The sequence below is a fragment of the Trichosurus vulpecula genome, chromosome 3, assembly GCF_011100635.1.
Source record: "Trichosurus vulpecula isolate mTriVul1 chromosome 3, mTriVul1.pri, whole genome shotgun sequence".
Classification (NCBI taxonomy): domain Eukaryota; kingdom Metazoa; phylum Chordata; class Mammalia; order Diprotodontia; family Phalangeridae; genus Trichosurus; species Trichosurus vulpecula.
Genome location: NC_050575.1, coordinates 130,034,983 through 130,060,412, shown reverse-complemented (window position 1 = coordinate 130,060,412; position 25,430 = coordinate 130,034,983). Strand labels below are relative to the sequence as shown.

Here is a 25,430-nt window from a genome sequence, read left to right as displayed (position 1 = left end):
GAAAATATAGCTAAAGAATGTTAGAGCAGAAACAGCTCTGTAGTTTCACTCTTCCCCTGCCATATTGGCAAAGAAGTTGTTGTTGAGTCGTTTTTCAGTTGTGTCTGACTCTTTGTGACCTATTTGGGGTTTTCTTGGCAAAGATACTAGAGTGGTTTGCCAATTTCTTCTCCAGCTCATTTTACAGATGAGGAGGTTGAGGCAAAAAGACCCAGGGTCAATAACTAGTAAGTGTCTGAGGCCAGATTTGAACTCAAGAAGATGCCTCTTCCTGGCTTCAGCCCCAGCATGCTCTCCACTGCACCACCTAGCTGCCCCCTTGGCAAAGAAGAAAGAAGACAAAAATGGTATTTGTTAGAGGGACTGTGGGAAGAGAAGAACACAAATAACTTTTCAGAGAGCTGTGAATTAGTTTAAATGTTATAGAAAACACTTCAGAATTTATATACACACACACATTTATGTGTGTGTGTGTGTGCGCACAGACACATACATACATATACATACACACAGACACACATTTTAAAGTCACTAAATACCCATACATTTTGACACATTGGTAACACTACTAGGCATAAAATCTAAGGCATTCTAAGACAGGTCCCATATATGCAAAAATACTGGCAGCAGTCCTTTTTTTTTTTTCCCCTTTTTTGTTTTTAAAGCAAAAACCTGAAAAAAAAAAAGGTGCACTTCATTTGGAAATGACAGCAAATTGTATGCATGGAATGGAATATGATTGACATAAGAAATTATGAGTATGAAGAATTCAGAGAAACCTGGGAAGACTTGTGGGAATTGATGCAGAGTAAAGTAAGTAGAACCAGGGGAACACTTTAGAGCATTGAAAAGCAGAACTCTGGTCAGTGCAGTAACCAGTCTTGGTTTCAGATGATTCATGGTGCAGTTTTCTTTCTATCTTTCAGCAGGACCGTAGTAGATTAAAAATACACAGAGCAAGCAGTTTCAAACAAGGCCAATGTGATGATTTGTTTTGTTTGTACTTTTTATAAGGGATATTTTTATTGGTAGAGAAAAGGGGAGTCTTTGGGAAGAAACAGTGTTGCTGAGAGAGAGAGAGAGAGAGAATATCAATAAAACATTTTTTAAAAACTAGAACTTAGAAAGGCAGAAGGAACCTTAGAGATCATGTAGTCCAACACCATCCTTATACACAAGAAAGGTAAAGTGGTTTGTCTAAAATCACATGGGTAATAAATCACAGAACCAAGATTCGAACCCAGGTTTTTTGTGTGTGGTGGGCAGACCTCTAGTTTCTGCTCCCTTTATCTCTATTCTTTTGGGCTGAGTCAAAAATCTTTATTTTGTCCTCAGCCTTTTCCCACACTCGTCCATCTACTTCTGCCATATTATGCTTCCTTCTGTATAGTTCTCTCTTCCCTTTTTTCATTGTACCCACTGGAATTCTGTGTCTATTATTTAAAAAAAAAAACAACAACGAAGAAACACATTTTAGCTAGATATCTTTGCTTTATATTCTCTAGCTTTTGTAATGTAAACTGGATTTCCATAGAACACTATGCAATCATGAAACAGCAGGAGCAACAGGCATTCTCCTTGTTCCTCATCACCATTTCAGATGGGCTTCTTGCTACCATTATTCAGCAGCTGTCTGTCTTCCTTTGAGATTTACACCGTTACTCTTTATTACACCAATTACTTTTTATTTATTTAAGTGCCTACTGTGTGCCAGGCACTGGGCTAAGTGTTAGGGATTCAAAGAAAGAAAATACTGCTGTCAAGGAGCTTGCTTACAAAATTAATGGGGGAGATGACATGTAAACAACTATCTACAAACAAGCTACATACAGGATGACTAGGAAGTCATCAACAGAAGGAAGGCACCCAGAATAAGGGGGTTTGGGAAAGGCTTCCTGTAAAAGGTGAGATTTTGTCTGGGTCTTAAAGGTATTTAGGGAAGCCAGAGAGTATAGACGAGGAGAAAGAATGTTCCAGGTATGGGAAACAGTTAGTCAAAATGCCCAGACCCAAGAGATGGAGTGTCTTCTTTAGAGAACAGAAAGGAAGCCAGTTTTGTTGGATCAGAGAGTATGTGAAGGAGTGTAAGGTATAAGAAGATTGGAAAGGTGGACAGAGGGGCCAGGTTTTGAAGGACCTTGAGTGCCAACTGGGGAATTTTATATTCGAGGTCATAGTGAGCTACGAGAGTTGACGGGATTTGGGTAGGAAGAGAGATGACATAGTCCAACCTGTATATAGCTTAATGAAGGATGGGCTGGAATGGAAAGAAACTTGAGGCAGGCAGACCAGTGAACAGGCTATTGTAGTAGTCCTGGCACAAGGACATAGTGGCCCATGCCATTGAGTATAGTATTGGGTGGTAGTGGGTTATTAGAAGAAGTGGCGATCTCAAAGGGGAGAAGGAGACATATTTCAGAGATGCCATAAAGGTGAAATTAATAGGCTTTGGGAACAAATTGGATGTGGACATTGGGAGATAGGAGTTGAGAATGACATCTAGGCTGCAAATCTGGGGGATTGAAAGGATGGTTGTGCCTTTGACAATAATAGGTGAATAATAGGTGATACGGTGAAGATAATGATTTTTGTTTCAAACATGTTTAAGAGGTTTACTGGACATTTAGTTTGAGATGTCTACAAGTTAGAGGTGGGATACTGGAGAGTAGCAGGGAGATTAGGGCTGGATAAGTAGATTTGAGAATCATCAGTATAGAGGTGATAATTGAATCCTAGAAGCTGATGAAATCATCATGTGAAATAATATAGAGGGAAAAGGCGGCCCAGCTTAGAGCCCTGTAGGACACCCATGGTTATTGCTCATGACTTGGATGAAGATCCAGAGAAGCAGATTGAGGAGCAGTCAGATGGGTAGGAGGAGAATCAGGAGTGAATAGTGTCCAAAAACTAAGAGAGAAGAGAGCATATTGTAGTAAATGTGTAGAAGAAGAGAGTGACCAACAGTGTCAAAGGCTGCAGACTAATCAAGAAGAATGAGTTGCTAAAAAGCCTTTCGATTTGGCAATTAAGAGATCGTTGGTAACCTTGGACAGAGCAGTTTCTGTTGAGTGATGAGATTGGAAGCCAGATTGTAGAGAGTTAAGAGAGTGAGAAGGGAGGAAAGGAGGCCCGTATTGTAGACAGCCTTCTCAAAGAGTTTAACTACAAAAGACAGGAGAGGTTTTTTGAGGACAGAAAACACATGGGTATGTTTGTAAGCAGTAGGGACTACTCTGCTGACTTCCAGGTCATTCCTCCTGCTTTTTCAAGTTCGTTACCTGGCCCATGGTTATGTTCTCCTGATCTCATGCTTGAGAACCTTAATCATTATACTCTACTTCTCAGACCTTGCTCTTATAGTTGGAGATTTCAAAATATAAACACTGGGGCATCCTGCTTCATCTCCCTCCTAAACTTGCCTGATTTCCTTCTTTCCATTTCACACACACAGGGATTGGTTATACCTTTCATCTAATCATCACTCTGTTTCTCCACAGTGATCCACAGCTCTGAAATCTTTCTTTTGACTACAACGTCTTATCTTTCCATTTTTCCTCCTACCTCATGTCCCCTAACCCTGTTCTTCATCCTAATATTAATAATTGGTTGTTTTTTCCCTCTTAAAATATAATCAGTTTTATTGGGGGGGGGGGGAGGATTTTTGTTAGTACTCACCGTGTCCCAGACCTCCCAATATTTTTCTCAAATGTGTTTGTGATACAGGCTTGACATTTCTTTGTGTTGTACAACCTCTTGGCCTCTGTCATTTATTAGTCCTGAACCATGTTTTCCAATATTTTTCTGCTGGCTTCTTCTTTGCCAATCTTTGCACTAAAGTTGCTAATTATTAAAATGTATGTTGATTTAAATTGAAAGGATTATTGAATTATTCATAGGATTTATCTCCTTGTCCTTTGCCATAGATGCTGGTGCATCAGCTATTATTATTTCATGGAGGTCTTTTTGCAAATGTTTATCATGAGTACTGCATTGTGAAATAATCGTAGTTTAGGAAATGGTTTCTTACTGCCATTGGATACAGAATAAAAGCAACTCCTCCAGCTTGCTTATTTGACTCCGAGGAGAACCTGTGAGTTATTCTTCCATGTAGGTACAATTTCCTTTTGCCTTCTGGTTTTACGTATATCAGTTATTCCAATAGTCTATCCAATTTTTGGTTATTGGATGATGATTCTACATTTAGAGTACCAACAGATGAGTTGCTGGTAGACGATGTAAAAGCTGTCATTTTTTAATCTCTATTCTCTTCTTTTGTTCTACTTCTCTGTCACCGTCACTGCAGAAGTAAAAGTAGACTAGAGGATTGAGGGCTATCTTGTTTTTTATTATGTCATATAAGCTTCCAATTAATTATAACTTATTTTTAAAACATTCATAGTAACAAACAAAACAGTAATATAAACATCCACTTTGCTTCTGAGTTCCCTTCTGATCCCTTTTTCTATTATATGGTTTTGGGGGATTTTGTTTATAGTGTTTCTCTTTCTCATTTTTTCCTTAAATTTGTTTTCTCATTTATGTAGGTATGTGCCCTGTGTGATTCCACTAATTCTTTGTAGAGAAACTACTCAATATGTTGGATCCTTTTCTTTGGTTCTTAATATTTTGTGGATACTAGTTGGGTGGCCCATCTTTAGATTTTACTGTCTATTATTTTCATCATGTATCTTCTCTCTTTTACATAATTTCTTGAGTGTAAGTTATAAGATCATAGGATTGAGACCATCTAGCCCATTGCTGGAAGTTGTATGTTGTAACCTACCTAGACCAGCCATTCATGTTTCCTTTGCTCTTTGAACTACCTTAAGCTTTGGTTGTTCTGAGATGGCAGTATTCTATTGATTTGCAGCCACAAAGCATCTTTAGATTATGTTAAGTTTAAAAAAAAATGGTTTGGAGGGATCATATGATTACTAAGGTAGCAGAGGAGTTTGTATTCTTAAACTTATATAACCCCTAAATCTCAGAAAATGAGTTATGTACCAGATATGGAGAAACCGAAGCTGAATTCACAAAACAGAAATAACACTCAAAAATTTTTAAATGTCATGAAATTGTATCAGATAATTTAAATCTGTAACCTACCACTCATTGTCTCCAACCCCAACCTACTACGAGTAAAAACAATTTTGTACATTTGTGCTTGAAGTCCAGTTGCAAATTGAACCTCTCAGCTTCTGCCTGCCCTGTTTTCCCCTCACAGTGACTCCTAAATTTCTCAGTTCCCTCTCATAAGAAATATTACTGCTTCTGTTCATGAGAAAGAAAGGGCAAAGAAAACAGGCAGAAGAACATAGAGTGGAGCCCACAGAAAGAAGAAGGTTCCTGTCTATGAGGAAGAGTCAAATGAAAGCTCATCTAGGACCATACTTCTCCACCAGGAGTTTTTTTTTTTTTTCCCAGGTCAGGGATTCAGGCTGGGTACACATAAACTTGGGAGGAGCCTGAAGATATCTAGACTGAGGTGTCTATACAGCAGTGGGAAGGGCCAGAGAGTAAAGATAGAAATCAATGACAAATGACTGATAATACAACAAAAGACTGTAAGGCCAAGGGAGAACATCAGAACCAAAAATCTGGTTCACAATCAGTGTAAACCAACAAAGAGCTCTTGAAGACTGGAAGAAAATGAGTAAAAACTTAGAGCAGGATTCTATAAAGAAATATTATACTGTGAAGAAAAATCAATCAGAACTATCAGATAAATAAAAGAATTCTGGAGATTCCTCAGAGGCCAAAAACCAACAAGGCAAAAATCCATAAGTGTTCAAAAGAGAAATACAAAATTTAAAGGAAAGTGTTAGGAATTAAGTTATGTAGGAAACCAGAGTTCTAAATCTAAAGTTTATAAATACAAAGAGCATTGTTTTAAATTTGAAATAATTTAAAAGACATAATAGCATCAGTAAAGAAGTAGAGGCTCTGACAGAAGAGAGAACAGAATGGGAACATAGAATACAAAAGTTGTAGAAAGTTTCACAACAGAGGAAAAAAATGTATCAGCTTTAAAAGACAGGGTACGCAGAGATAACTTAAGGATGCCATACTGCAAATACATATATACAAGAAAATTGCCTAGAACTTTTAAATTCAGGAGACAGTATGGCATAATGGATAGGGCATTGAACTTTGAGTAGGAAGACATGCATTAAAATATCATCTCAGACACTAGCTCTGTCACCCAAGTCAAATTAGTTAACCTTCTCTGTGTCAGTTTCCTTATCTATACAATCAGGGGATTAAACTAAATGGCTTATTATAGACGTATGATCCTTAGAGACGTATGATCCTGCTAATACACACAAGGAATTGATTCTATGAATGTTCAGGTCACCACCAGATAAAAATACCACTTTTGAAACTACATGTAGTGGTTGAATTTTACAATTTCAATAGTAAATAATAAATTTTGCAAAAAGCCAGGAAATAGATTTTCAGCTGCAAAGAGTATGTCGATTTGGATAACCTAGGGTTTTTTTTTTAATTTATTATGAGAAATGGTATGTGTATGTATGTGTATGTATATACATATATGTGTGTATACACATGTGTGTATATGTACATGTACACATAAGAGTAATAATAAATGTTTAAAAGTTGCAGCTTACGCTGCATCTCAAATTAATATCCTTCAGGGCTTGGTTATCAGTGAAAAAGATGGAACTTCAACAGAAGAGAAGCAGGATTGAAAAAGGGAACATGACAGGATGATCCTTAAGATAACGTAGGGAATAGAAGCAGAATAATCCAGTTGTCCTCACAGCTGCTATGGTGAGGATTCAAAGAAAAGCACTAGATGAAGAAATGATCAAGGAGAAACCACAGCTTTTGCCAAGAAATATCCAGAAGCCTGTGGGCATTGGAAAATATTGACTCTAGGGCAATTCTGACTGAATCCTTCCAGCTAGGGGACCAAGTAAGCCTAGAACTTGAAACTGTATGCCAAGGTGGAAGGGAGACAGGATCTTAGAGTAGGCCCTAGCCAAGGATGACTGAAGCTGTGTCTCTCTGATGTGAGAGTTGGGTCAGAAGCCTCCAGGTTTTGGAATCGAAGACAGCTCTCAGGATGTACTCTGGATTAGACGGCCCAGTCACCAAGGTATAGTACTCTGTCCACATGCTTCTGAGGTCCTTGAAGAGCACTATGTACATTACCCAGATAGTATGGGACAATAACCAAAAAGACCCCATTATTTCCGGAAGAAAACAGTACGTGGCCCCAACATGAAGTTCCAACTCATGAAAACAACCTAGAAAAATGAGTAAATGGAACAAATGATAAACATTATGCCGCCAGTGATGTGCAAGACACAAACTCAGAAGACAGTAATATCATCCACATCCTCTATAAGCAGAGTCTCAAAGAAAATTAAATTTCTCATAAGCTTTACTGGAATTCCTGGAAGAAAAGAAGAACCCAGTATAGGCATGCACATGAATTTGAGAATTCAGAAAAGAGTAGAAGAAAAGAAAAATAAAGAGAAGGGCAAATTAAAGGAAAAAAAAAAGAAATTAAGAGATGAACAAGAGAAATCAAGGGAAGGAAGATTTTGAACTTCAACCTTACCTTAGCTAATCAAGGAGAGAACGAAGAGTAAGAAGAGAGTTAGACCCAGATAAATAAAAAAGATAAAAAGGAATACAATTGGGGAGAATTTGTGAGAAGAGACTAGCAAAATAGGGATAATAATAGCAAAACTAATCATAGAGACAAAAGTACTGACTCAGAAGAGAAAAAGAGACATACAGCAACATACCACACGCAAAATAATTGGAGGAAAACTCAATTCTTAACAATGATAAACATAAATGTGGATGGATTAAACAATCTAGTCAAGTGAAAGAGAGTAGCAGAATGTATAAGAATCTAAAAAAATAAAGAGACATAAAGGGAAAAAAACATAGTTTTGAAGATGTGAACAGAATTCCAGTGAGAAAAGTGGAGGAGGTTATATATCAGGGCTGATGTATAGGGAATTTAGGAACTAAGATATCAACCAGAAATGAACAAAATACTATAGGTGTGATCTCAGTTGGGCACAGTATAGTAAGACTATAGTCTTCTTATTCCTAGAATAAGCATTCCTGCACATTTTTTTTTGTTTTTAATTAAATTTTTTTCAGTGAATAAACATTTATTTTCTCTCCCTCTCAATTCCCTTCCCTGCTCCCCATTGAGAAAGAAGGAAAAACAAAACTCTCGTACCAAATACATATAGTCAGTCAAAACAAATTCCTACAATGGCCACATCCAGAAATTTGTCTCATTCTGCTCCTTGTGTCCACAACCTTTTTATCATTCTTGCTCATTGATCCTCTGGAATCATGGCTGGTCCTTGCATTGATCAGAGTTCTTCAGTCTTTCAAAGCTGTTCATTTTGACAATGCTCTTGTCATAAACTTCACCTTTCTTAATGTAGCCAGAGGTCATGTTAGCAACTGTCTAAGTGTTCCTTACCCCTCTGGCACTTGTGAATTGCTTTTTCAATCCAACTATAGGCCTTTATGTTTATTCTTACTCAGTTTCATCTCATTCAGTTCTAGCAGAGAGGAAAAAGGATATAGCGACTATTCAAAATACATGTACTAATGATCCAATAAAATTCCGTTATATAGATATGCCACAATTTTATTCAACTCTTCCTCAGGTTTTGGACATATAGGTTGTTTATGGCTTTCTAACTGCCCTATTTTTTAGTCTTGCCTATATGTAAATATTTCTTATAAAATAGTGTGTGTGTGTGTGTGTGTGTGTATGTGTATGTGTGTGTGTTCAGTTATAGTAACTTTGACTGTGTTTTAGCCTGTGATGTAAAAAACATACTTTTTGATAATGGCTAAAAACTCGTGTTAGGAGTGATTGTTACATGTTTTTTGGCTTTAGCAAATATATCTAATCTGGTATCTTTTGTCCACAGGGTCACGTAGGGACCACTGCAACCAAAAAAATTGATGTCTACCTCCCACTGCACACAAGCCAAGACAGACTCCTACCAATGACAGTTGTGACCATAGCACATGCCAAGGTGCATGATCTAATCGGCCTAATCTGCTGGCAGTATACAAGTGAAGGACGAGAACCCAAGCTCAAGTAATTTACTTTCTTTTCTTTTTCGCTTTGCTATCCAAATTTCTTCTGATCAGTCTCTGAATAGCCAGAGAAGTATTTGTGGACACATACAACTTACTACTTATGCAAGTCACTTATCCTCTCTAAGGTTTAGTTTTGTTTTCTGAAAGATGAAGAAAATAATAACACTGGTGTGGTCTACCTTCCAGAATGGCCATGAGGAAAGTGCTTTTGGTAAACCTTAAAATACTGTAGAAACAGATGCTGTCATTATTATATATTGCAAATGAACTTTGTTGTAAGGTCTCTACACTCATCAAGATTTCATTAAATAAGAAAATACACACACACACACACACACACACACATATGGTGAACTATAAAAAACTATACATATATAGATATGAGCTTATTTTCATTTCAGCAAACATTTATCATGTATTTTCTTTGTGTAAGATTCAGATATTTAAGTATTATCACAGCACTTAGGAAGCTTTACAGTCTAGTGGAGGGAGAGCATAAGACACAGATCTCAATAATTCATTCCCAGGCCTTCTACCTGCTGCTTTCTCTCTAGCTAGTTTTTCTTCAATTTCCTTATGTGACTCTTTTCTCAGGGTTCAGGTATCCGAAGATGAGGTGAGCAGGCAGTATGGTACAGTAGAAAGAGTCCTAGATTTGGAGTTAGAGGACCCTTTGCTTGAAACCCTGCCACTTAGCACTTGCATGATTTGAGGCACATTACTTAACTTCTCTGGCCCTCAGTTTCTTGATCTGTAAAATGAGAAACTTTGACTGATGATCTCTTTGTGTCCTTCCAGTTCTGTGGACTTTGGCATAAAATAGAACTCACTGCATAAGATAGGAAAAAATTCCAAAGCACTCTGGGACAGGGAGAGAGGGAGAGAAGGAGGCAGGCAGCACGGTACTAATGAATGCAGGGTTAGACTTGGTTTAAGGATACCTGTAAGAAGTTTTGTGAGATCTGTGAGGAATATATTGTGTAAACCTTAAACTCCATAAGAATGTAAGTGTGTGGGGAGGGGTGGGGTGGGGCTTGGATTGGAAGGGAAAAAGGAAATTAGTATTTGTTGATCACCTGCTATGTATTAGGCTCTGCTGGGCACTTTGTAAATGTTTAAGTTGATCCTCACAACTACCCTGGGAAGTAGGTGCTAGCATTATCCCTAGTTTACATTTCAGGAAATTGAGTCAGCCTGAGGTTAAGTGCCCAGGACTGCACAGTTGGGGGTGTCAGAGGCTGGGTTTGAATTCAGAACTTCCTGTGTCTAGGCCCGGTGTTCTATCTACCTGTCTAGCTGTATACTTTGGTGATTATCATTATGGTTTTTGTTGTTGTTCTCGTTATCTGAAGAGGATTACAGATGAAGAGCTGGAAGGGACTTCAGAAACCATTTCAGTCTCTGTTTTGCAGGTAGAGAAGTAAAGCCTTTGATCGGTACTTGAAGAATGGGTAGAATCTCTGCAGACAGAGATGGGGGGTGAGCAGGGGGAGATGTTGAATGGGAGCAAACTAGTGAAGGTTTTAAAGAGGAGTTGGGTGTATGAGGTTAGGCAGTAGTGATCATTTGTCAAGAGATTAGACAAAACAAATGTATGTAACACATGTAAAGCTTTTCTCTTTGATCTGTGGTGTTGGTATTATACTCTTCTATTCTGTTCATCCAGGAATAGACAAAGGGAGTTAGTTTGACAACATAGTGCTAAAGCTGAACTGGGCCTTAGAGATGATCTGTTCCATGCCCCACTCCACCCCACCTTCTCTTTTCTTCTCTTTTTTTTTTTAAAGAGGTAAGTAAACTAAAGCCTGGAGAGGAGAAATTATTTGCCTGAAGTTATGAAGATTTTGCCACTAAACCCAGTTTTTTTCCTACTACATTATGTAGATACTCCAAAAGACACTTGAATTCATCTTTTTGAGTACTGCCTCTATTGATAGAGTTCATACCACCACCATCCTTTCTCTTCCTGTGCAGTTCTTTCATGTTACATCTTTAAACCTCTTACAGAAGCTAATAAAAACAATGCTTAGGACCTTTTAGTTATTTTAGCACCTTGGGACTACCAGTGTATATTTTGTCTCTCATTTTGGATACTTTGTACTTCCTGTTTCAAAGGAAAGAGATCTTATGGTCTTTACAATTGGAATGGACCTTAGAAATACTTGAATTCAGCCTGCTCATTTTATTATAACTATTATTCATGCCTTTTATTTTTACATCACAGTCATTTCCAGATGTAACATGCCACACACTTGAGCACTGCTAAAGTAAAGCAAAATCAATTTAAATAATCTGCTCATTTCGTGGTATATGCAGCATTCTGTACCTTGCTTCCCCTACCTCCCACTGAAAAAAGCAAATTGCTGGTTTTTATGAAAGTGAAAATTCAGGCCCAGCTAGGTGAAGTGACTTGCTGGAGGTCAAACATGTGATGAGTAGCAGAACTCGATTTGAACCCATCTCCTGACTCCAGGGCGCTTTCCCCCTCTCATGCTGCCCCCCTTAATGCCCCTTACATAGTTATTGTTTACGTGAACTCCTTATATAAAGTTTCCCTTATAATTTTCATAACCTCCTTCACTTTACCTCATAGTGAAATGTTGCCAGCTTTTATAAGAACTCTTTATTTTTGTGGAACACTTATATTTTCAAGTGTCTGAGAATAAGGCCCAAATTATATAAAATAGGTTTTGGTGTTAGAACAGCTACTTAATGACAGTGTTTGGTGTATTTCAGGTGTTTGGCAGTAGCATTTTCTTGAATGTCCTTCAGCAGTCTTTAGCTTTTATTGCTTAGTGACACTGGCTTTTGTGCAGAGAGCCTTCTAATTTTATCTTATCTGGCCCATTTCTTTTGAATATTATAGTCCCACGTGGTTTATAGTGTAGGTAGAAATATCACTAAAGAGAAGAAAAATATGAAATGGAGCTAAATTGAACCAAATATATAGAGAGGTAACTTGGGCTGGAGGTGATATAGTTGTGAGGGTGTTGAGGGACAAATACACAGGGTATCCAAAGGGAGGGAAATATCAAAGGGATAGAAAAAAATCTTGGACCTTATTAATTGCATCTAAAAAGCAACCAACAGAATATCAATAATTACTGACCTATATTCATCCTTCTATCTTTACGAACTCTTTACGAGCATTCTTGATATAGGTTATCAGTAGGAAACAACTAGATCTTTGTAAGCGATATTCAGCAATGGGCCATATCTTTACCATTTCACAGAAAGATATAGAGAATATAAAACCTCACATTCATTGTTTGTTAATTAGGGAAAAAAACCCATTTGATTTGATAGAAAAAATTGCTCCTTTATAGGCTCTTTTACAGCAAGGTGTCTCTCAACTGTACATCAAAATAAATTAAGATTCCTTGGAAAATATACCAGAGGAAATGGGCCTGTTCAGTGACCTGAATCAGATGAGACATAAAACAAAGAGATGGAATGCCTTCCAAACATATTCACAATTAGGATGAGTGAAATCCAGTATGGAATTCCATTCAAAGATGGATTCTCCTCAGATAGTGAAGTATTCCAGTTACACCTGTTTGTGGGTGACATTGGATTGAGGAGACCTATGATTACTCAAAGAAATTTGGCATGTCTTTCCAAACACATAAGTCCAAGTGGAGAGAGAATGTCTGCTCCTAGATTTCAGTATGCATTTGGATCATCACCATATAGAACTTGTCCAATAATATGTATACCTGGGACAGATAGTACAGCTATATAACAAATTGGATCTAGCGTTTAACAAAAGGCAGAGATAGGCTTTATAGCTTTTGGGAAATTGCAAAAACTCTTATACTTACTTTCTCCAAGTTTCCACAAAAGCAAAGGTCCACCTATTCAATATTAACATTCTATTGGTATCACTTTATAGCAGTGAGACATAGAAGATAACTGCCTTTGAAGAAGGAAAAATGAGCATCACATGTACAGCAGTGGAAAGGTACATGATGGATGTGAGCATGTTAACACGTATAATAGGAGGAACTTTAAAGAATAGGAGTAAAATATATCATTAAGGAATTCTGTAATAAGAAGATGAGATTGGTTGACCATGTGGCAAGAGGAAGGAATGACAGGTGGACTGCACAGTACTCCATGAGTACCTTTGCAATGTCAGGATAAATTGAGGAAGGCCTCTGACTTGTTAGATGGATTCTTGGTAGTGAACTTTTAAGACGAGTGGACAAAATTTTGTTGATTCAGCAAGTGTGATTGCATTTGTGATCTGAGTCATTGGGAGTAATTGCTGAAATGATGTGTTCACAAATTCATTTGAGTAGCCAACCTATCCTATTCAGCCACCTTTAATTCTTTCTTTACCTCCATACATTTCTTCCCCCCAGTGTAGAGTGAATTCACTGGGACATAGGGACCTCCTATTGAGTCTGAAGATCTGTCGTTCAGTCCTGGTACAATCATTTGGATTAGAGAATATAATTTTCTTTTTGTAAGTCACATTTTATTCCTCTGGAAAATAGTAATAATAATGCTTGTACTATTTATTTACTTCCCAGGGTTATATTAAGGAAAGTGCTGTAGAAATGGGAACTGTTAAAGCATTTCTTTGATGTCTCATCCTAAGCAGGAGCCTTAAATCCTGCTGGATAAGAAGAGTTTCAAACAGCATCCTAGAGAGGGAATGCATAGTGGTTAGTGAGGCTGGTGCTGCATTAAGTGAGAAGACGCTCATCTCTAGAGCAAGAACTATTAGGGGATGGATTTTTCTGGCCTAGTAGCCAGAACAGTGCCCTCCCAGGTGTGAAATGTGTTTTTATTTGCGTCAGTGGAGGGAGCTCCCATGCTGATGAAATCATGGATCTTTGAAGTATTATTTTTATTGTATGCTTCACACTTCTGTTACTGTATCCTTTCTTTCATTATACACATTTATTTAAGTGCCATCAGCTTTTCTTTCAGCAAGTTATCACCAGTGAATCATGCTTTTTAGTGATCATTTTAACATTGTCACCAATGGTGCTTTATTAAGTTATCCTATAAAAAGTCACTAATAAGCACAATACTTCACAAATATAACACTCTCAGTTTTATACTTTCTGCACAGCAACCCTAGTTTCAGTGCAGTTAGGTGAAGCAGTGGGTAGAGTTTGAATCCTTCCTCAGACACTTACTAGCTATGTGACCACAAGAAAGTAACTTAACCTCTCTCAGCCTTAGTTTTCTTACCTGAAAAATGTAGGTGATAACAGCCTCTCACAGGGTTGCTGTGAGGATCAAGTGAGATAACACCTATAAAGTGCTTTGCACACTTTAGTGTACTGTGTATGTGTTAGGTGTTATTGTCATCATCGTTATCATTATTAATGCTAAGAGAAAGGTATTATGAGGATTATGTTCCCCATAATACAGAGAAGATCATTGGGCCTCAGATGAGTTCGGTGATTTGCCCAACATCACAAAGATATGTGGAAGTTGAAATTTAAATCCAGTTCTCCTGACCTCTAGCCATCTTTGCACTAATGGTATCGCTTGTCCTATAAACAGGATCTCTGGTAGTTATCTGGACAGGAATTAAAAGACAAGGCCTAGAAAATCAAAATGTTGTTGTTCATTTACTCAGTCGTGTCCAACTCTTCGTGACCCCCATGCACCATAACAGACCTTTCTATCCTCCACTATCTCCTGAAGTCTGTTCAAACTCACATTCGTTGCTTCCCAGACACTATCCATCCCATCTTCTGCTATCCTCTTTTCCTTTTGCCTTCAATCTTTCTCAACTGGGGAAACCCACTGGGTCTTTTCCACTGAATCTTGTCTTCTCATTCTATGGTTAAAGTATTTAATCGTCAGATTCAGTATTTGTCCTTCTAATGAGTAGTCTGAAAATAACTAGCTTCAAAAAAGATATCTATAGAGCTAACTCATTTCTGCCTTCGTCCCTCCAAAATCTTCATTACTTCCGACCACCGTTGCTAACTATCAGCTTACATCTCTCTTCCCTTTCAGTCACATTTCTTCCAGAAACATTCTATACTTGGTACCCCAGCCTCCTCTCCTCTCACTCTCTTCTCAATCATCTTACAATCTTGCTTTCTACTTCCTAATTGAAATTGTTCTTTCTAAAGGTACTAACATTCTATTTACCACCAAACTCAATGGCTTTTTCCCCCAATCCTCTTCTTCCTTGATTGCATTTGACACTGCTGACCACCTTTTCTTCCTGGATATACTTTCTTCTCTGAGTTTTCTAGACGCTTCTTTCCTAGTTATCTTCCTACCTGTTCAGTAGCTCCTTCTCATTCTCCTTTGCTAGTTCATCATGCATATCCCACCCTCTAACTTGGGTATGAGTCTAAGGGTATACCCCAAGGCTCCAACTGGCACCCTTTTTTCATTTCTCTCTTTTTCCTCACTCAGTGACATCATTGCCTTCCAATTCAGGGGACAAAACAAGCATTTTCATACATAATACAGTACAGTAAAAAAGATGATTGCACATGAAACTACAAATCTGTTATGTACAACTTACTATTCCCTCCAGACATACAACAAAGTTAGCACATAAATTATTTTTTTCCTTGTTTCCTTCCCTCCCCTACTTTAGAGATAGCTACCATTAGACACAGAAGAGAGATGACATCTCTCTTTCTATATTATTAATTTATAATTTTTGTATTTTTTTTGGTCAAAATGACTTAGTCTCTCAAAGTCATTTTTTTTTATTTTTTCATATTTTATTATTTAATATTTTAGTTTTCAACATTGATTTCCATAAGATTTTGAGTTACAAATATTATCCCCATTTGTACCTTCCCCCTACTCCAAGATGGCATATATTCTGATTGCCCCATTCCCAGTCAGCCCTCCCATCTGTCACCCCACTCCCCCCATACCCTTTTCCCTTACTTTCTTGTAGGGCAAGATAGATTTCTATGCTCCATTGCCTGTATATCTTATTTCCTAGTTGCATGCAAAAACTTTTTCTTTTTTAACATCTGCTTTTAAAACTTTGAGTTCCAAATTCTCTCCCCTCTTCCGTCCCTACCCACCCTTCCTAAGAAGGCAAGCAATTCAACATAGGCCACATTATGCAAAACCCTTCCTCAATACTCATGTTGTGAAAGACTAACTATATTTCCCTTCATCCTGTCCTGTCTTCCTTTATTCAGTTTTCTCCCTTGACCCTGTCCCTTTTCAAAAGTATTTGCTTTTGATTACCTCCTCCCCCTATTTGCCCACCCTTCTATCGTCCCCCTTTTTTATCCCCTTCCTCCTCCTTTCCTGTGGGGTAAGATACCCAATTGAGTGTGTATGTTATTCCCGCCTAAGGTCAAATCCGATGAGAGCAAGATTCACTCATTCCCCCTCACCTGCCCCCTTTTCCCTTCCAACAGAACTGCTTTTTCTTGCCACTTTTATATGAGATAATTTACCCCATTCTATTTCTCCCTTTCTCCCTCTCTCAATATATTCCTCTCTCATCCCTTAATTTGATTTTATTTTTTTAGAGATCATCCCTTCATATTCAACTCACGCTGTGCCCTGTGTGTGTGTGTGTATTCCCTTCAGCTACCCTAATACTGAGGTCTCATGAGTTATACATATCATCTTTCCATGTAGGAATGTAAACAAAACAGTTCATCTTTAGTAAGTCCCTTGTGATTTCTCTTTCTTGTTTACCTTTTTATGCTTCTCTTGATTCTTGTGTTTGAAAGTCAAATTTCCTGTTCAGCTCTGGTCTTTTCACTGAGAAAGCTGGAAAGGCCTTTATTTTAATGAAAGTCTATATTTTGCCTTGGAGCATGATACTCAGTTTTGCTGGGTAGGTGATTCTTGGTTTTAATTCTAGTTCCATTGACCTCTAGAATATCATATTCCAAGCCCTTCGATCCCTTAATGTAGAAGCTGGTAGATCTCGTGTTGCATGCAAAAACAACTTTTGCTTTTGAGCATCTGATTTTTAAACTTTGAGTTCCAAATTCTCTCCCCTCTTCCCTCCCCACCCACCCTCCTGAAGAAGGCAAGCAATTTAACATAGGCCACACATGTATTACTATGTAAAACACTTCTACAATACTCATGTTGTGAAAGACTAACTATATTTCCCTCTATCCTATCCTGTCCTCCTTTATTCAGTTTTCTCCCTTGACCCTGTCCCTTTTCAAAAGTGTTTGCTTTTGATTACCTTCTCCCCCATCTGCCCTCCTTTCTGTCATCCCCCCTTTTTATCCCCTTCCCCCTACTTTCCTGTGGTGTAAGATACCCAATTGAGTGTGTATGTTATTCCCTCCTCAAGTCCAATCTGATGAGAGCAAGATTCACTCATTCCTCCTCACCTGTCCCCTCTTCCCTTCCAGCAGAACTGCTTTTCCTTGCCACTTTTATGTGAGATAATTTACCCCATTCTGTCTCTCCCTTTCTTCCTCTCTCAATATATTCCATTCTCATCCCTTAATTTTATTTTTTTTTTAGATATCATCCTTTCATATTCAGCTCACCCTGTGCCCTCTGTCTATGTGTGTATGTATATATTCCCTTCCACTACCCTAATACTGAGAAAGGTCTCAGGAATTGCACACATCATCTTTCCATGTAGGAATGTAAACAAACAGTTCAACTTTAGTAAGTCCCTTGTGATTTTTCTTTCTTGTTTCCCCTTTCATGCTTCTCTTGATTCTTGTGTTTGAAAAGCAGGTTTTCTATTCAGCTCTGGTCTTTTCACTGAAAAAGCTTGAAAGTCCTCTATTTTATTGAAAATCCATATTTTGACTTGGGGCATTATACTCAGTTTTGCTGGGTAGGTGATTCTTGGTTTTAATCCTAGCTCCTTTGACTTCAGGAATGTCATATTTTAAGACCTATGATCTCTTAATATCGAAGCTGCTAGATCTTGAGTTATTCTGATTGTGTTTCCACAATACTCACATTGTTTCTTTCTGCCTGCTTGCAGTATTTTCTCCTTCATCTGGGAGTTCTGGAATTTGGTGACAATATTCCTAGGAGATTTCTTTTGGGGATCTATTTGAGGAGGTGATCTGTGGATTCTTTCAATTTCTGCTTTGCCCTCTGGCTCTGGAATATCGGGGCAGCTCTCCTGGATAATTTCTTGAAAGGTGATATCTAGGCTCTTTTTTTGATCATGGCTTTCAGGTAGTCCAATAATTTTTAAATTCTCTCTCCTGGATCTATTTTCCAGCTCAGTGGTTTTTCCAATGAGATACTTCACATTGTCTTCCATTTTTTCATTCCTTTGGTTCTGTTTTATAATATCTTGATTTCTCATAAAGTCACTAGCTTCCACTTGCTCCAGTCTAATTTTTAAGATAGTATTTTCTTCAGTGGTCTTTTGGACCTCCTTTTCCATTTGGCTAATTCTGCCTTTCAAGGCATTCTTCTCCTCATTGGCTTTTTGGAGCTCTTTTACTGTTTGAATCAGTCTGTTTTTTAAGGTGTTGTTTTCATCACTATTTTTTTGGGTCTCCTTTAGCAAGTCATTGACTTGTTTTTCATGATTTTCTTGCATCCCTCTCATTTCTCTTCCCAATTTTTCCTCTACTTCTCTCACTTGCTTTTCCAAATCCTTTTTGAGCTCTTCCATGGCCTAAGACCAGTTCATGTTTTTCTTGGAAGCTTTTGATGTGGGCTCTTTGATTTTGTTGACTTCTCCTGGCTGTATGTTTTGGTCTTCTGTGTCACCAAAGAAAGATTCCAAAGTCTGAGTTTGAATCTGAGTCTGTTTTCGCTGCCTGGCCATGCTCCCAGCCAACTAACTTGACCCTTGAGTTTTTGGTCAGAATATGATTGCTTGTAGAGTAGAGAGTACTTTGTTCCAAGCTTTAGGGGCCTTGTGCTGTTGTTTTCAGAGCTATTTCTACACAGCAAGCTCTGCCACTCCAGCGCTGCTCCTCCCCCAAGAACCGCCAACCTGGACTTTGACTCAGATTTTAAGCAGGCTCTGCACTCCAGCTCTGATCTGCCACTTAATTCCTCCCACCAGGTAGGCCTGGGACCAGAAGCAACTGCAACCATAGTTCTGCAGCTGCACCTCCCCTCCCCCTGCCCGCAGTTCCCCTGGGGCGGTGTCCGAACTGGGAACTCCTTTCACTCTGTACCCACAGCTTTTCCCACTAACCTTCTCTGTTGTCTTTGGTATTTTTGGGTTGAGAAGTCTGGTAACTGCCTCTGCTTGCTCATTCAGGGTGCTAGGGCCTGTTATGCCCGGCTTCTGGTTTTGTTGGTTCTGCTCTGCTCCCCTCCCAGCTCTGTGCCTAATAGACCTTACCCAGTGACCATCTAGGCTGTCCTATGCTGGAGCCCTGGTTCCTTCTGCTGTTCTGAAATTCTATGATTTGTTCAGAGCCATTTTTTATCAGTGTTTGGAGGGTCCTGGGGGAGAGCCCTAGGCAAGTCCCTGCTTTCTAGCCGCCATCTTGGCTCCGCTCCCCTAAAGCACGGGGTTAGTCTATTTTTTAAGGTGTTATTTTCTTCAGTATGTTTTTTGGGTCTCGTTTAGCAAGTCCTTGACTTGTTTTTCATGGTTTTCTTGCATCACTCTCATTTCTCTTCCCAGTTTTTCCTCTGTTTCTCTTACTTGCTTTTCCAGATCTTTTTTGAGCTCTTCCATGGCCTTAGACCAATTCATTTTTTTTTCTTGGAGGCTTTTTTGATGTAGGCTTTTTGACTTGTTGACTTCTTCTGGCCGTATGTTTTGATCTGCTTTGTCACCAAAAAACGATTCAATAGTCTGTACTTTTTCACTGCCTGTTCATGTTCCCAGCCATCTACTTGACCCTTGAGCTTTTTGTTGGGGTATGACTACTTGTAGAGTAGAGAGTACTTTGTCCCAGGCTTTAGGGACTCTGTTGCTGTTTTCAGAGCTACTTCCACTCCACCATCACCACAAGCTCTGTCACAGTAGTGCTCCTCCTCCCCCTAGAACTGCCAATCAGGACTTCCTGCTGCTGCCGCCACAGCAGCACCACTTCTGCCACCCCTAGGGCTGGGGCTGTAACCTCTCCCCCTGATCCAGCAGTTTTCCTACTAACCTGCTCCGTGGTCTTTAGTGTTTGTGGTTTGAGAAGTCTGGTATCTGCCACAGCCCAATGATGTATGGCCCTCAGGCCTGCTCCACCTGACTCCCAGTCTGGTTGGTCCTGGCGCGGGCCACACTAGGCTGCATCCTGCTCGCACCACTGTGGGAGCAGACCCTTCCCAGCGACCATTCAGAATGTCCTGGGCTAGAGACCTGCTTCCTTTTGCTATTTCATGGGTTCCGCACCTCTAGAATTTGTTCGGAGCCATTTTTTACAGGTGTTTGGAGGGATTTGGGGGAGACCTTAAGTGAGTCCATGCTTTCCAGCCATCTTCTTGTTTCTGCTCCCTAAGTTATTCTTAAAACAATATTACTGTTACTATATATGATGTTTTCTTGGTTTTGCTTACTTTGCTCTTCATGATTTCATTCATGTCTTTCCATGCCTTTCTAAGATCAGTGACTTAATCATTTCTTATAGCTTAATCATTTCTTATAGCACAGTATTATTCCATCACAACCATCTACCACAACTCGTCCTGATACCTGCAATTTCCAGTTTTTTGCCACCACAAAGACAGCTGCTATAAACATCCCATTCACATTCAAAGTTATAATTAGTATTTGTGAATTTCCCTCCATCTTATTTTTACTCATTCTTTTTTCTTTCTCAGCCTTTCTTTTTACCTATCACTGTTACTTTATCTTCCCTTCTTCCCTCCTAACTCACACTTTGCCCACCCTTCCAAGAATCCCCTCATCCTTTACCCCTCCACCTCTAGTCCCAATCCACACACTCCTCCAAAAGTCTTTCCCCCACCCCGTGCCCCAGTTTTCAATGGCTCCCATAGGTTCAATTATCTTTGCAAATGATTACCGGATCTACATATTTAGCCCTAGTCTCTTTCCTGGACTCTAGCACCACATTATCAATGGCTTACTGATTATTAAAACTGGAATGTAGGCATCTGAATCTCATCATATCCAAAGCAGAACTCTTCTTTCCCTTCAAATTTATCACCCTTCCAGACCTCCTTAGTGTTGACACTACCATTCTTCCAGTCACTCAGGCTCGTAACCTTCATGTCATCTTTGACTCCTCACTTGCATTCACCCCATATAGCCAACTTGTTACCAAATGCTGTCATTTCTGTCTCTGCAACATTGCTCGCTTGCATTCCATTCTCAATATATTCAACCGCCACCCCAGTTTAGGCTATAATAACCTATTCCTCTCTTGAATAGCCCTAATTGTTGGAAATATTTACTTTCCTTGGAGCTAAATTTACCTCTTTGTAATTTCCACTCATTGTTCTTGAGAACAAGAACTATCTTTTGCCTAAGCACTTAGCCCAGTGCCTGGCACATTGCTATGTGCACTTAGTAAATGTATATTAACTGACTGGCTGGTTTTTCTCTATAAGGCCAAGGAGAGTAAATCCAGTTTCTCATCCACATCACAGCCCTTCAGATATTTGAAAATAGCTATTGTCCTGCTTATCTTCTCTTCTGAAGACTGTGTTCAATTGCTTCAACTGATCTAAGTTGAATGGCATGAATTCAGTTTCTTTCACCACCCTACTTGGTTTTCTTTGGCTTATCACTGTACTTCTTAAACTGTGTTGTTAGAATTGATCACAGTTCTACAGCTTTATATACCCAGTGCTTAATGATAAACTGATTGATTAACAGAGTCTGTCTCCAACATAGAACATCAAAAAATAGCTCAGGGTAGAGATGAATAAGCAGGTCTAGGATCCAGAATAAGCAGATTCAGTCAGAGTTTTGAGATGTTGGCATAGTTGGTACACTAATCAAATTTTTAGATAATACCTTGTAATGGCATTCAAGGCCTTTCACAGCTTATCACTACTTTACTTTTTAAGCCTTAACTCATATTCCTTTTACTTAGCTTTAGCTTAACTAGACAACTTTCTTCCTTCTAATACACATTATGTTACACCAGACTCAAGAAGGGAACAGGAATAGGGAAAGGTAAGAGAAGGATTTAAATGGGAAAGAAGAGCTGAGGAGTGAGTGAATAGTCAAAGGAATAACAAACTTCAACTTCACAGGGTGCTTCATAAAGGAAAATTACTGCTTTGGGTACCATTTGTAGAAGATGACCTCCGCAGTGACTTCTATGTCTGAAATTCTATTGGAAATTCCCCAGATATCTTATATTAGGCAAGCATAAAAACAAATTTCAGAGCCAAGTACAGTTGAATTTTGGTTATCCTTGTCTTGACTTTGCTCATTTCTATACTTTGCGTGCTAAAATTTAAAGATACTTTCTTTTAAAAGTACATTTCTCCCCAAATATTTTACCTCAGAACTTCAGATCTGCTAGTGACTGTTGTTAAATCTTTTCTATTCAACAGCCATCTGAGTAGATTATTGTAAACGTCCACATAAAAACATTCACATTCACATTCATGCAACTGTATTCTTTCTAGTTGTGACATACCTACTTAATATCCAGAATAAAATTTCTTCTCAAATTTTAAGTATCCTTAAGTAAAAGTTTCTTGAATAAATAAGAATATTGTTATTTATACTTTCTAAGTTCAAAATAACTTTAGGAATAAAACCATGCACATACTAAAACTAGGCAGATCTTTGAATAAGTACATTATCATGTAAGGTTATGATGGAAATAGTTTTTCTCTGGGTGATAATGTACAGTACTTACTATAAGCATCCGCTGTGTTTTTCATTTTTAAACTCAGAATAGCACATTGGTCTGTTGTTTCTTCCACCTTTTCACTTTTAAAATAATATAGTATCTTGAGACTCATGTGTTAAGTTTTATGCTTTTTGAAATTTTTTAGATTATGTAGTTTTACATACATTTGTAATCTACCCCCAATTGAACAAAAAATAATAAACCAGACTTTCAACTTAAACATGCATAAGTGTAGGAAAATTCATTCTCATATTTGTCATGCCTGAAGAAATCTTCCTGAATTTTAAGGTCATCACCTCTGACATGAGGTTAGTGGTGCTTCATCTTCAGTTCTCTGGACTCACAATTTGTCATTGTATTGATCAGAGTCCTGCAGTCTTTAAAAATATTTTTCTCTATAATGTTGGCATTGTATAAATTTCTTTACTTTTATGTACTGTGCTCTCCATCAGTTCAAAGAATTCTTCCCAGTTTCTTCTGAAGCATTGTTTTAATGTTATGAAGATCCAGCTATCTTAATGTTTAAAAATAACTTTATAACATAGAGGGAATTTGGAGCCAGCATACTTTATTTTTAACGAAAATATTATACATTTTAAAAGCTCACTATTTAAACCTTTATGAATAGTTTGGGGATTATTGAATATCTGCTATGGATTCAGAGTACAATTTGTGGAGCTGTTGTAAACAAGCTTTCTGCTTTCATATGAGGCTTAGGCCATGTGAGGTCTTAGGTCTATTCTAAATCTGAGCACTCAAATGTTGAGTTAGCACTTGGCAAGGATGTCATAAGTGTTCATTGAATTGAAGTTGTGTCAAGGCTTCAACAAGAGCCCAGGTCCCTGGACCTTGAAGCCAGTGGCCTTCCCACTACACAGCCTGTCTTTTGATGGAAGCTTTGGGTTTGGATTGATTGGAGGCAAAGTAGGGAATAGGTTGTTAGAAAAAGGTCCTAGTTGATTAATGGAATTTTGTTAATGAGTCTGCTCATTGTCACATTCGTATAAAATTTTCAAGAGATTAAAAAGTGCTTTATGTAATATGTGCGTTTTTGATCCTCCCAAAAATTCTGTAAGCTTTTTATTTATAGTTGATAGCTTTGTATTTTGTAGAGAAGAAATGAGATTTCACAGAGCCAGGATTTTAACATAGGTCTCCCCTGACTCTCCACTATTGTATACTGCCTCTACCCAAAATCAGTCTCTGTAAGGTTACCCTCTAATTCAGTTTTTGTTTTTAATTACCAAGAGCCCTTTGAATATACTAGATATACCATTGCCTTTAGAAATTGGTTTCTGCAGTAATTCGTTTCTGCTTTTGTGTATCAGTGGATTTTTCTTTGCCAAAAGTAATATAACACTCTTGCGGGGCACTTCCTTCTATAGCATAGTGTTGTGGAACACCTTTGACAGTACTGTCGGGGTTTAATTCTGTTGGAATCTTTTGTTATTTGGTGCTTTCCAACCTTTTAGATTTTTGGATGACACATTCCGAGGTGGCCAAATTGCTGGTTGAATTAGTGAATTCCCTATAGTATTTTAACGTGGGCGTCAAGAAAATTGTCTAGCTGAGAGGCAACTAGGTGATTCAGGAGATAGAATGCTAGTCCTGGAGTCCAAAAGATCTGAGTTTAAATCTAGTCTTAGATACCTCCTAGCTGTGTGACCCTGGACAAGTCATTTAACATGCCTGCCTCTGTTCCCCCAAGTGTAAATTGGGGATCATAATAGCACTTACCTTTGGGGTTGTTGGGAAGATTAAATGAAATGATATTTGTAAAGTTCTTAGCACATTGCCTGGCACAGGGTAAGTGCTTAATAAATCCCTCCCTCAGCCCAACAGCAAGAGATAGGAAGAGAAATTCCATTTAAAATTACTGTAGACATCATAAAATGTTTGGGAGTCTACCTGCCAAAAGAAACCCAGAAATTATATGAACACAATTGCAAAACATTTTTCACACAAATAAAGTCAGATCTATAAAATTGGGAAAACATCAGTTGCTCATGGTTGGGCTGAGCTAATATAATAAAAATGACAATTTTACCTAAATTAATTTACTTGTTTAGTGCCATACTGATTAGACTGCCAAAAGTTATTTTATAGAGCTAGAAAAAATAATAACCAAATTCATCTGGAAGAACAAAAGGTACAGAATATCAAGGGAATTAATGAAAAGAAATGCTAGGGAAGGTGGCCTAGCCATACCAGATATTGACTGTATTGTAAAGCAGCAGTCATTAAAACTACTTGGTGCTGGCTAAGAAATAGAGTAGTGGATCAGTGCAATATGTTAGATACATAAGACACAGTAGTCAATGACTGTAGTAATCTAATGTTTGATAAACCCAAAGACTCCAGCTTTTGGCATAAAAACTCACTATTTGAAAAAAAATGCTGGGAAAACTGGAAAATAGTATGGCAGAAACTGGGCATAGACCAATATCTCGCACCATATACCAAAATAAAGTCAAAATGGGTACATGATTTAGATATAAAGGCTGATACTGGGGGTGGAGCCAAGATGGCAGCTGGAAAGCAGGGACTAGCGTGAGCTCCCCACCGAGCCCCTCCAAAAACCTATACAAATGACTCTGAACCAATTCTAGAACTGCAGAA

At 38.3% G+C, this 25,430-nt stretch overlaps 1 protein-coding gene across 2 annotated transcripts in view; it reads left to right on the top strand.

Moving 5' to 3' along the window:
* The window catches only part of MAPKAP1 (MAPK associated protein 1), a 343,015-nt gene that overhangs the window by 139,880 nt on the left and 177,705 nt on the right, over positions 1 to 25,430 (top strand). For both annotated transcript variants that reach the window (XM_036751105.1, XM_036751106.1), the window contains one exon: positions 8,940 to 9,112. In XM_036751105.1, the coding sequence (XP_036607000.1) occupies positions 8,940 to 9,112 (173 nt within the window). The remainder of the gene's footprint in view (positions 1 to 8,939; positions 9,113 to 25,430) is intronic.